The sequence below is a fragment of the Propithecus coquereli genome, unplaced genomic scaffold (assembly GCF_000956105.1).
Source record: "Propithecus coquereli isolate 6110/MARCELLA unplaced genomic scaffold, Pcoq_1.0 Scaffold30, whole genome shotgun sequence".
Lineage (NCBI taxonomy): Eukaryota > Metazoa > Chordata > Mammalia > Primates > Indriidae > Propithecus > Propithecus coquereli.
The window spans coordinates 914401-926757 of record NW_012148619.1 but is presented as its reverse complement, the minus strand read 5'-3'; the positions used below and the strand labels follow the sequence as shown (position 1 = coordinate 926757).

At 49.0% G+C, this 12357-nt stretch overlaps 1 protein-coding gene across 1 annotated transcript in view; it reads left to right on the top strand.

The window, feature by feature from the left end:
* The window catches only part of PRR5L (proline rich 5 like), a 165309-nt gene that overhangs the window by 108973 nt on the left and 43979 nt on the right, over positions 1-12357 (top strand). Inside the window, exons 2-3 of the mRNA XM_012649587.1 lie at positions 1001-1288; positions 2682-2762. Of these exons, the coding sequence (XP_012505041.1) occupies positions 1125-1288; positions 2682-2762 (245 nt within the window). The 5' untranslated portion in view covers positions 1001-1124. The remainder of the gene's footprint in view (positions 1-1000; positions 1289-2681; positions 2763-12357) is intronic.

Here is a 12357-nt window from a genome sequence, read left to right as displayed (position 1 = left end):
ATCTCCCAGTGCCCAAGTAAGTGCCTGTGCTTAGTAGATGCTCAATAAATATTTATTGCATCAATGAATACACTAATAGACAGTTATCTTCCCTATAGACTGAGTCCTTTGAGGGCAGGGACTCAGAAATCTTTGGGTGCTTCACAGCTCACAGTGGTCAATAAATAGTAAACACTCAGTGAGTATGTCCCAATGGAATGAACGAACAAACAGCAGGTAAGGGATGGTCAGGGTCTGTGCCTGAGTGAGGAGACACTGATATTTTGGGAGACACTGAGGGATACACATGGACTGGCATGGTAAGAAGGTCTTCAGTGCTAGAATGAGGAATTCTTGTGTTCTTCTGGAGGCAGTTTTTAAAAATCCATATCTGGCCAGGAATGGGGGCTCATGCCTATAATCCCAGGACTTTGGGAGGCCAAGGCAGGAGGATCACTTGAGGTCGGGAGTTTGAGACCAACCTAAGCAACAAAAAATAAAAAAAGAAATTAGCTGGGTGTGGTGGCGCCTGCCTGTATCCCAGCTACTCAGGAGGCTAAGGTGGAAGGATCGCTTGAGCCCAGGCGTTGGAGGCTGCAGTGAGCTATGATCATACCACCGCTCTCCAGCCTGGGCAACATAGTGAGACCCTGTCCCTGAAAAAAGAAAAAAGCCATCTCTTATTGCACAATATTGTGGGCTTCAGGCACCCAGGCAGTGTCCTAACTGATGGGTACACGTGGGAACCAGAGTCACGCACAGCTTAGAAATCATTTTTCTGCAGGACTGGCCTCAACCTGGCCCCATGGTTACTGTCTTCCCACTTTGGGGTGACCACACTGTTACAATCAAAACCAAATCTGTGAAAACTTACAAATGGGAACCCTCAGGGAGTGGGTGCTATTGCTGGGTCTGGGAGTTGTTTTAGGATAGTTTGGCTGGAAAGTCGGAGCCAAAATCCTCTTAAGATGTGGTCTCCTCGGACCAGGAGTTCTCAGTAAAAGCTGCCCTCTCTTTTCAGGTGTTGGCTACATTTGTGATTTTAAGAAAGCCTGAGGGCGGGAAGCAGCCCTGGGAGAAGCCCTTTTCCTGGCCAGTCAGAACCTTCTGGTCCTAGAGGCGAAGCCGAACCCTCACCTGGACTTATGACCCGTGGCTTCCCTCCCAGTCTGCCTGTCGAGTTCCACAAGATGGGCTCCTTCCGCAGGCCTAGACCCCGCTTCATGAGCTCCCCGGTGCTCAGCGACCTGCCCCGATTCCAAGCCACCCGGCAGGCTCTGCAGCTGAGCTCCAGCTCAGCCTGGAACAGGTAAAGGAGGTGGCCCGGTGCGGGCGGAGGGCCGCCAAGGGCCAGGGCAGGGCGGGGGCATCTGGGCGCTGGCTGAGCTGCTGCTGCCCCTGGGCTCTCTGCTTCTGGAAGGCTGCGATTTGGGGGCAAATGACATTGAGAGCAAGTTTTCTTACATCCAGCTGTGTCCATTAGCTGACCTTATTTTAGTAGCGAAAAAGTAGATCACTGGGAGCCTCTGGCCTGTCAGAGTCAGTTAACCAGCCCGGGACAGATGGATTGGAATTTGCAGTTACTGTTCATGCTCGTAAGTCACACCCTAAACTCTCAGAGTATCTGAAGGTGGGCTCATCATGTAAGTTACCTCCTTCCCATTTGGGAAGAGAAGACATATATTTATGAAGAGTTAAATGAGTGGCATAAACCAAAGATTATCAGTACCTGCGAGCCACAGGTGCTTGGGAGTTTCGTTAGGTGTCTAGCCCACCTTTCCTGCACCCGGCAGTGCGTGGAGACTGAATCAGCACTGTGTCTTAGCTTCTGTGGGCTACCATTTTTCAAATGTATGCAGATACTCTTTGGATAAATTACATGCATCATTATGTTAAAGCATGACAGAATTCTTTGTAGTTTAGGTCGGTATGGTTTTTTCAATGAATGGACACAGAAAGCACAACTCCGATGATGGGGATGGAGTGGGAACTCTGAAATGTTTTGGTGTTAAATGGATTCTTGTTCTTTAAAGAAAATGCCCCGGGGCCCTGGATAGAGGCAGGATTGTAAGCAGCTGTTTTGCTGAAAGATTGGGCTGAGGTCCCGCAGCCTGTGGAGTTAAGCCCCGTGGCCCCTCAAGGGACTAACTCTTACTGCCTGTACACCGCACAGGAGTGGGAATGGAAGTGGCATGTAAAGGAAACCAAAAAGCAAAGGGGTAAGGAAAATGTTGTTAAAAAGGCAAGGAACTATCATTTGATGTTAGCGCCAGGCCACCAAGCTGCCCCGTGAAGACAGTGGCCTCCTAGGAGAAAGAGCCCCACTCAGGTCAGCTCCTGCTTGCAGTAAATGCCATTTTGGATTCTTCCAGGCCCAGTGGTGCCGGCCACACAGTTTCCTGAGAGCAGATGCCAAGGCCTGCCCTTTATTGTCACTGCGCACCAGCAGGGCTGCCAGGGAGGCGAGGGAGGAAGACCTGCCCGCCTGCAAGAAAGCGGGGGCCACTTTGGAGTCCTTTGAGCTCGTCTTCCTTCCTCTCCAAGGACGCCGAGAAGGAAATGGTAGATTCCAGGCATGGAGAACGTGGCTGTGTTTGTGCCACGGGTTTCCTGGCCCTTCCGCCCGCCTTCGGCCCTGAGCTGCTTGTTGAAATGGCCCTGAAGGCAGATTCGCTAACCAGGTTTTTTCTCTTTTCCTGTAGCGTCCAGACTGCTGTGATCAACGTTTTCAAAGGGGGTGGCTTGCAAAGCAACGAGCTCTATGCACTGAATGAAAACATCAGGTATGCGGCAGGCCGGGTCTGGTGCTGTTTCCCGCCGTGGGCTTGAGCTGGGGCAGAGGGGGCTACCCCACCAAGAGCCTTACCTTAAGTTTTGTGATGTTTTCTTTTTCCTGCTGGGTTCTTGTTGCTTTTTCTGTCAGCCGTTATGTTGCTGCTATGGCTGTTGACTTCTCATCCAGAGACTGTTCATCCGTTTGTTCATGTATGTAGTATGTTTTAGGGGGTAAGGAGTAGAGAGTTGATAGGTGGTAGCTGTCATTTATTCTGTAAACATCTATTGTGCTCTGCTTAATCATTAGGCACCATGTCAGGCCCTATGGCTTGGTGGCCAGAACCAGAATGCTTGGGATTTTATTGCTATACTTTTACTAAGTGGTTTACCAACAAATGTTTGAGTGTCTCCATGTTGGCCAGGCACCAGAGGGACAACGAGGAGAAGACAGAAGTGGAACCTTCCCTCCTGGAATTTATTTTCATTGGGAAGGTAGTCACTAGTCACTTAGTCACACATGTAAATGTAAAATGTGACTGTGACAGCTGCTACAACACAGTGGACGGGACGAAAGCATGTGTTAGTATGACTTGATCTTGCCAGGGAGGCCAGGAATGATGCTGGTGCTGTGATCTGAAGTGTCAGTGGGAATTAATTAGGCGAAGAGGGCTCCAGGTGATAGAAACTGCATGTGCAAAGGTCCTGTGGTTGCAATGAGCAAGGAACCAAAAGAAGGCCCACCCAGGTGCGTAGTGCACCAGAGGTTGGGTTGGGTAGGGATGTGGTTGGGTTTGCGTTTGGTGAAATGAGGGCAGAAAATCAGACAGGTCCCTGAACAACAGAATCTCCTACGGATAGGAGGTTGAACCATCAGCACTTTTAATGTCCTGGCCTTCATTCCTCTCTGGGTGTGTTAAGTGCAGAACATCAAGGCTAAAGACCCAGCCCTGGAGTGGGCAGAACGGTAAACAAGGCCATTATTCGGGTCCTGTTTACATTTAGTTAAGGCCCGTGTTAAGAGTAAATGAGGTGTTTTAAGAGCTCTGCTTCCATTAAAACCTTTAGAGCTCATAAGTAAACAGAGTTGTGTTAAATTTCTCCCCATGTGCTTGAATTTCACATCATACTTACATAAATATGGAAGAGACAAAAGCGATTATCTAGCCCAAAGCCTCATTTTACAGAGGAGGAAACTGAGGCCCCAAGAAGTTGAGTGTTGGGGCCAAAGCTGGGTCAGCCAACCCCCAGGTTGCAAGAGCTCAGTTTTCCTCTAAGAACTATAATGCTAAGATGCTGGCCTTTCAGTGAAGGTCTTTAGCTCACAATAGAAGTGTAAATAAATAAAACAGCGACTCAGGAACGTGCTCATTGTTCCTCACTTCGGGAGGCTGATCCTGAAATTGTACTTAAAAGCTCTGTTTGTGGGCAGCTAGGAAAAGTAGAGGCCAAGCCAGATGTCACCAGCCCTGTTAGCCCCGGGGCTGCTAACTCAGATGCCTTTAGGTGCCAGGCAGGCCTTCTAAATGTGTGAAGCTGGCCGGGGTGCCCAGAGGCGAAATCTCACCCTCTATCGAAAGGGGATGACCTTGGCAGAACACAGGTGCAGTGATATATTGTCTGATTTCTCAAGAAGAACCGGAAATTGAGATTTTTATGTGAGATTTCCTGACTTTCAAATGTTGGTAAATAATCCAAATTTCCCCAAACATTGGTGCAGGCCAAACAAAACACATCTGTGGACTGAACGTGACCAGCAAGCTACCCCTTACAGGACCAGCTGTTGCATGCGTGGGGAGGCATTGCTGCTGGAGGGTGAGTCCCAGAAAGTGCTGGGCACCTTCCCCCTGCATCGATATGTTCAACTCTCCTCTCAGCCCTTTGTTAGGAGTGGTAAAATTATGGATAAGAGAAACTATATAACTTGTCCAAGGTCAGACAGCTGTGAACAGTGGAGTCAGGATTTGAACTCCTCTCTGATCTAGACAGCTGTTACTAGCGTGGGCTGCCGTAACAAATACCACGGATTTGGCGGCTTAAACAACAGAAGTTTGTTTCTTCATGTTCTGGAGACTAGGAAGTCCAAGAGCAAGGTGCTGGCCAACTCAGTTGCTCAGTTTCCCTCTTCCTGGCTTGTAGGTGGCCACCATCTCAGTGTGTGCTCACTTGATCTCTCCTGTGTGTGTGCGAGGGGGAGAGCAAGATCTCTGGTGTCCCTTCTTATAAGGACACTAATCTCATCATGAAGGCCCTACCCTCATGACTTCATCTAACCGTAATCATCTCCCAAAGGCCCCACCTCCAGATCTCACCATATGGGGGTTAAGGCTTCAACATATGAATTTGAGGGGCACACAGTAAAACCTTTGTTCTTTGCACTATATTGTAACGTCAGAGAGAGAAGTTTTGTGTTGGGAGAAGGGTTAAGCTGATGGTTGCTGATCTTTTTTTCCATCATCATTCCTGTCCCCAGGCCTCTGTGAGCCATCTCTGATCATGTCCTGTGATTGACACCCCACCTGAGGAGCACGGCACTCCCCCAGCCCCCCGCTCTAGTGTTAGGGTTAGGGGTGCCACTAGGGGTTCCTCTCTATTTTGACTGATTTTTTTAGACTGGTGGGAAATGCATGCCATAGGGGCTTGAAACTATTTGCTCAGATGTGAATTGAGCCCAGAATAAACCAAAGCTTTAGGAAAGTCAGAGCTTTCACTCCCCATGTTTCTGCACCTCTGTTTTCTGGTCTCTCATGTAGTGGCTAGAGTGGAGATCAGCTTTCACATCAGACTCAGGGTATAACGGAGAGCATGAGGCACGTCCCAGGCATGGATGTGACCTGGACATCCCAAGTCGAATAAAGCCAGCTGACCTGCACGTGCTCCCACAGCTGCGAGTTCCTATGTGGAAATAAACACAGCTGCCCTTATTTCAGAATTTAAAACACTGAGATGGACAGGCTGCTTTCTGGTTACATTCGAGTAGACCCTTGGGTTTTGATTTTCTTTTTTTTTTTCCTTTTGGAAGACTTGTTTGCAGAATAGATACATCATCTCAACAGGGTTGGGACATGACCAGTGGGGCACATGGCGAAGGGGGCACAGGATGGTAGGAATGTTATAAAGAAGATACGGAAGGAGAGAAGGCTAAGTTGTTCTCAGGCCCATTTTTCAATCAATTGTGACAATCCTATTTGCAAGAAGATCTGTGCTAGGTTCAATAGAATTTTTTAACTTAACAGAACAGCTTCTGGAGTCAGAGAATCAGGATCAAGATTAGGCTAGCGTATGACCTTGGGCAAGTTACTTCATCTTTCTAAGTCTGTTTTTTCTTTTATAAAATGAAGGTAATGATAATAGCACCAACCTCAGGGTGGTTCGGAGGATTGGAATAATGCTAAAAGCATCCTTAGGACAGGATCTGTTGTATAATAAATGTTTAATAAATCTTAGCCATTATTCTTATCACTGGGAACATTTAGGAATAATAAAGTGATAAATGAGGGGTGAGAATTGTGCATGAGAGCACAGAGCAGGTGATGAATTGCTCCATGCACGGCACTGTATAAAGACTTCTCCAGCAGTTTGGATGAGGTGAGCTCACTTTGAACCGGAGAGTCTGGGACCGGCTCCTCAAAGAGTGTGCTTGGACTTGAAGTTTGGGTGAGGCTACGTTCTTACAAGGAGAGCCAGCTGTTTCTCCTTTCCATAGAGGAAAGAGCAAGAGGAAATGACTTTCTCAGTTCTTCATTCTACTCAAGCCAAATGTAATAAACTTTTTGATGGGTTATCCAACTCCAGTGTTGAAGCCTAAATCAGTTTCCTTGGGCCGTGCATCCTAGCCACCCCTGGCCACCTTTCTAATTGTGGAGTTAGTGTGTACCTGGGCAACATGAATTTATTTAAATATTAGCCAATGCAAAAGATGAATGGGAAGGTCGATATTTTTTGTAACTGGGTCCTGTACTGCAGTCATTACAAATAATTGGCCCATTCTCTTAAGACGTGTCATAGAAAATGGACTCTGGTTTAAATTTTAGCAGACAGTTTGAGGCTGCTATGAGGAAGAACTTGGTACTGAGGATAGCCAAGTTCTAAAACACAGTATTGGATCCAGAGACATCTGTCTCTATACTTTAAATCCATCAGAAATGTCACACCTCAATATAGCGGCCAGTGTTCCCCCAAATAAAAGTCAGGGCACATGATCTGTTGATATGAAAACCAAAAATAAGAATATTTTCTAATGAAACTGCTTTAGAAAGGAGAGCTTGTGCATTGTTATATCCCTAAAGGTAAGAAAACGACTTTTCAGAATAGATATACTATGGTTAAATACCCCAGTCATCACACAATCTATAATTCTGGCACCCCAAAATTTCCGTCTCCCATAGCTTGGGCTGATCCTGGGAGGCTTCTTGTTTGGATTTTCTGTGGGACATTGATGTGGTTTTTAACACCCTTCCCCAGCCTCATACCTGATGTGGCTGCATTTTGGCAGTGGGGATGAGTCTAGTTAGAGGTTTAGGTTTCATGAGCCCTCCAGGAACAAGAGTGGCGAAGCTTTCTGACCCAGGGGCATGCTCTTCCTAAACAGTCCTTTCAGCCAACTCTCCTACTGATTTTATGTGACCAAGAATAATTAGAAAAGTGTGGGGGGAAAAAGCCCCAAAGGTTTATGTTTATTGGTTCTTGTAAGAACCTATACAAAGTAGGTTCTTAAAAGTGCTTTCAGTCTTTGACCGGTTGGGGTGTTGTGTGTCTAAGGAGGGGTCATCGATTATTTATAGAATGAACGTTTGTGGGCCGCTCTGCTGGGTACTGGGCCGTGTTCTGGAGTGGCCACTGAGGTAGGAGGTTCTTGCTCTTGGGGAGCTTACAGCAGAGTGAGAGAGGGGACCTAAGCCTGCAGTTATCATATGATGTGTTTAGTGAGGTGACAGCAGAATCTGGAGCGCTGGGGCTGTGGGGGGGAGGGGCACATAGTTAGATTCAAGAGAAAATGATACCTAAGTTGGAACGTGAAGGGGGAACAAGCGGGGAATAGGCAGAAAGGGCAGCTGAGGATATAACTTTCTTGTCACCACTCTCTCCATGGCCTCCCACCCCCTCCCACCCCTCTGACTCCCTGGGAGGACTTTTTTCTCTGCAGAAATAAACGCTCAGAGATGAGGTTTCCGGAAGCCAGAGATGAGTTATCTGCAGCTGGCCTGAGGCAGGAAACGCACATTTTCCTTCTCTCTCCAACCTTCTGTTCTTGCCGGGAGGGAGGAGGCGGTGTGAAGGAAACCCCAGAGATTTTCAAGGAAAGGGGAGGTTCCAAGAATTGTGCTTGATCTCTGACAGGTCTGAGTTGAAATGTCCTCCTTCTGAGTCAGTTGGCGGCTCCAACCCCGCAGGGAAATCCGCCTCAGATTTTTCCATCTCTTTCTTGGAGTCTGTCGACTGTCGTGGGACCCACAGCTGGGAGGAGGTCTGGAAGGGGTGAGAAGGGGCGCCTGGGTCCAGCCCACAGGCCCGCAGAGTAGACCTGTCTGAGGCCCGATTCCATGAGGTAATGATTGTAGCAGACACTCGCTTGGCGTTTAGTGTGTGCAAGGCTCTGTTCTGAGCTGCGGTCCCCAACCCCCGGGCCACGGACAATGATCGGTCTGTGGCCTGTTAGGAACCGGGCCGCACAGCAGGAGGTGAGCAGTGGGTGAGCAAGCAAAGCTTCATCTGTATTTACAGCCGCTCCCCATCGCTCGCATCACCGCCTGAGCTCCGCCTCCTGTCAGATCTCCTCCCCAACCCGCCATCCCTGTCCGTGGAAAAATTGTCTTCCATGAACCCGGTCCCTGATGCCAAAAAGGTTGGGGGCTGCTGTTCTAAGTGCTTTATGTGTGTGAAAGCTTTTAAAAGTCACCACCCTCCTATGAGATAGGTACTATGTCCCTGTCTTACAAGGAAGAAGTACAGGCCCGGAGAAGTAGAATAACTCACCCAGAGTCACCTATTGAGTAAGTCCCTGAGCTGGGATTTGAACCCAAGCCTCCCATGTTCTTAAATACGTAGTAAGCAGGCTGCAAGAGGCACTCAGAGCTGACATTGTCCAGATGTAGGCTTGACATAGGTTCACCAACAGACCATGAGGTAAGGCGGGCATTGTCTTCTGAGGAGCCTTGGTGTGGGAAGGGTTAAGGTGAGGTCTTCTCTTTTGGGCCCAGACGACGCTGCCTGATTGTGTGTTGCTACCTGGTGCCTGCAGTGGTTGAGGGACAGACTTGGTTTCGAGGGTAAGAAGGGTAGTTAGAGGGAAGTGGCAAATCAGAAACCCACGGGGATGGCCTGTGTGGTGTTTGGCCTAGAAGTTGTTTAGAAATCTAGACATCTCACCTAAACATCCAGGCGTCTGGCCTCTCTGGAAAGGTCCGATCTGGTGATGCTGGGCCCACGGTCTGGCATGGAACCCGTCAGGGGAGCTGAGGCCTGTCTGGTGGCTTGAGAGAAATTCACCTGCTTCCCTTCCTCACCAGCCTGCCCTGTGGCATGGGAGGCACCGCTGCCTGACATTCAGGTTGGCCTCTGTTTGAACTGGGGTCTCCCAGGGTATGGCCCCAGGCAAGGCTCTGCACATCGGTTTCCCCATCCACAAAACGAGGATAAATTCCTACCTGTGGGGCTGCTGGAGAATTCGAGATGCTGCATGCAAACGGCCTAGCGTAGTGCATGCCACATAATTAAGAGCTCAATAAATGCTCTTTGTCAGTCTCCTTTGTGTTTCTCACTGTCCCCATGGCCACCCACTAGAGTGCAGACAACAGGAAGGTGTTAGGACTAGTATGTCCTAAGTCATGGACACCACCTCCCGTGGGCCCCCGTGGAATGGATCGGAGGAGGAGAAGGGTCTTTCCATATGTCACTGCTTAAAAGATGCTGCCTCCTTGAAATCTGTCCTATTGCAGAAGCGAGGTGGGTGTCTTCAGAGAATTTAACAGTCAGGTTGGGTGGGCACTGACCGCTACAGCGTTGGGCACAGGACCCCGGGGGGACTGCTATTCCTGGATCTTGAAGTGGTCTGGGTGGATCTCGCAAAGGAACCGGGGTGGAATTCTCGGGTGCTTGGGGCAGCCCCTATTAGCCAGTTGGCACAGAAATATTTAACAACGGAGGTGGCTGTCTGGACGCACCCTGGCTACGCCACAGCACCTGCCTGCAAGCCGCCTCGTGCTCTTTAACCTCTCCTGGGAAGAGCACGGGGCAAAGAGAGCTTTTGCCGCCTCGGGTCTTTCCCTGTGTGCGGGGGAGATTGTGCCTCGGATCCGAGGTGGTTTCTCCCCGTCACGTCTGCCCTCGCCCGCTCTGCCTGCCATCCCGCCGTCCCTGAGCCTCTCCGCCGGCTAGAATTCAGCTTTGGCGGTGCCTCCTTTATTTACCTTTAAACCCACAGAAGTGGGAAGTTGAGTTAACAAGACGGTGAGGAGTAAGATAGCAGGTCTGTGTAATAACAGGAAATCCTGTCAACTGGGGTGGTGTCTCAGCTGGTCAGCCTGGGAGGGAGAAGGGGTGAGATAATACAGACCAGTGAATGGTTCCCCATTTTTTTTTTTTTTTCCAATTATGGCTCCTTTTGGCTTGTGATTGAACTTCACGCTCTGTTTCCCTTTCTGGCCAGGTCCCACGTAACTCTTCCCTTCCCATTACTCTCATCTCCCAAGCTTCCTCCTCCTCGCTCAATGGCTTGTGGTGGTGGTTGTTAGCAGCAGAATCCTATTTTGAAGTGAAACCCGGGCACCGAAGTCCAGGATGTGAAACAGATCGAGTGGGGGCCGCTGAAGCTGGGGGCTGCTTTCATATTAGTTCCAAGTACAGCAGCTGTTTTCTCCAAAGCTCTGCCCCCCTCTTCCCACCTTCCCACCTTCTTACCCAGGGGGATCTGGCCCTAATATACTGCCACCTTTATGAGTTTCCACTGGGTCCTTAATCCCCGGTGTAGGAAATGCCAGTTTGGCTGTACTTGTAAGAAGATGCTGAGAAGTGGTGATGGCGGGGAGTCCTCAGGAGCGTGAGCTTTGGGGTTCAACTGACCTGGGTGAAATCGTAGTGGCTTGACGCTTGCTGAGCCTTGCTGTGGGCCAGGCACCGTGCTCGGAGCTCGATGAGGATTAACTCCTTTTACCCTTACAATAAGCCTGTGAAGCAGGTATCCTCCTCATCTTCATTCCTCAGTTCTAGTTGAGGAAATGAAAGTGTGAATGACCCATCAATCTGCCCAGGCTGTTGCTAACAACAGCTACTAAGTGGCTGTCAGGACTCAGACCCAGGCAGCTCCGGGCTCCCTGCTCTCAACAGGACACCTGTCATCTCTGGCCTGTGCTTGTTGGGGTCAGTTTCCTTGTGTATAAAAAACGAGGATATTACTACTACCTTTCAGTTCTGTTTTAGGTTTAAATGGAAAAACACGCATGTTGTTGACAATAGTGTCTGACACCCAGCAAGCGCCCAGTAAACTTTAACTGGAAGAGAAAAAGGCTCCTCCATCCTAGGAGCAGTTGTTTACTTCTCCTTATTGTGATGATTATTTTCTATTCCAGTAGATAATTGCTTTGCTGTTGGCAGGGAAGGAACCCTAGGAAAAAGAGGGGAAAGGAGAAGGCAGGGTGCCAGATTCCAGGCCCGAGCCTAGTGGGAACGTATGTCCCAGGTATCAGGAATTAGGATTTTCGTCTTTTCCGCATCTAGGGAACCACAAACCACAGGCTCTTTAATTCGGTTGTCTCTCTCCTGCTTTTCTCTTCTTCCTTGTCCTTTACCAGTTAAATTGGTACACTTAGTGAGTGAGGTTACAGGGTGAATTGTCCCTCTGTGATTTTGGCCTACGTATCTCTGTCTCGATATTTTTTACTCTCAGCTTTAGGGTAAGATGAACCCCCCATTCCCTATGAGAGAGTGGCCCAGACAGGAAGCAATTGTTGTCTGAGCTCTGTCTGTTTCAGCGTTTTCTTCTAGCATCCAGCGCCATGTCTAACACTTAACAGGTTTTCAGTACCTGGTTATGATTTGAAGAATTAATTAATGGGGTCTCTGTTCTCTGTGAGTTGTTCTTTCCTTTTGAGGGTATGAGGAGAGTGTGATTCTTAAGTGGAGAAACTTCTGCCAAGTTCCACTAGAGATGGTGTGTGAGGACAGAGGTATCTAAAATCCCCTTTTCTCAGTTCAGCAGAGATAAGAATAGAGGTTTTCGAAAGCACTCTCGCCTTGTAACCCAATGCACGCAGCACAAACACAGAGTATAGCAACAGACGGTGGATTTGCAGCGTGACTCAGCCGTGGTCTGCCCACAGGTTGGTTTAGGCAGCACTGCTTGGCCAACCTGTGGGTAGATCCCGGGCCCCCTTTCCTCACCGTTGTGTTAAATAAAAACAAAGGTTCTCAGGGTACCAGCCTGAGGGGCTGGACAGGCAGGTTCCTGGGACTCTGGCATTCTCCGTCTCCCTGCACAGCCTGCTTCCTGACGCATGTCCTTGATAGGGAGACTCACGCCTGTGATTCTTTCTTGGCTTCGGGCTGTCCTGCAGTCACCTTGGTTGTGGTGATTGTACTTTAGAATCTTTTAAAAATTTGCTTTTGAGG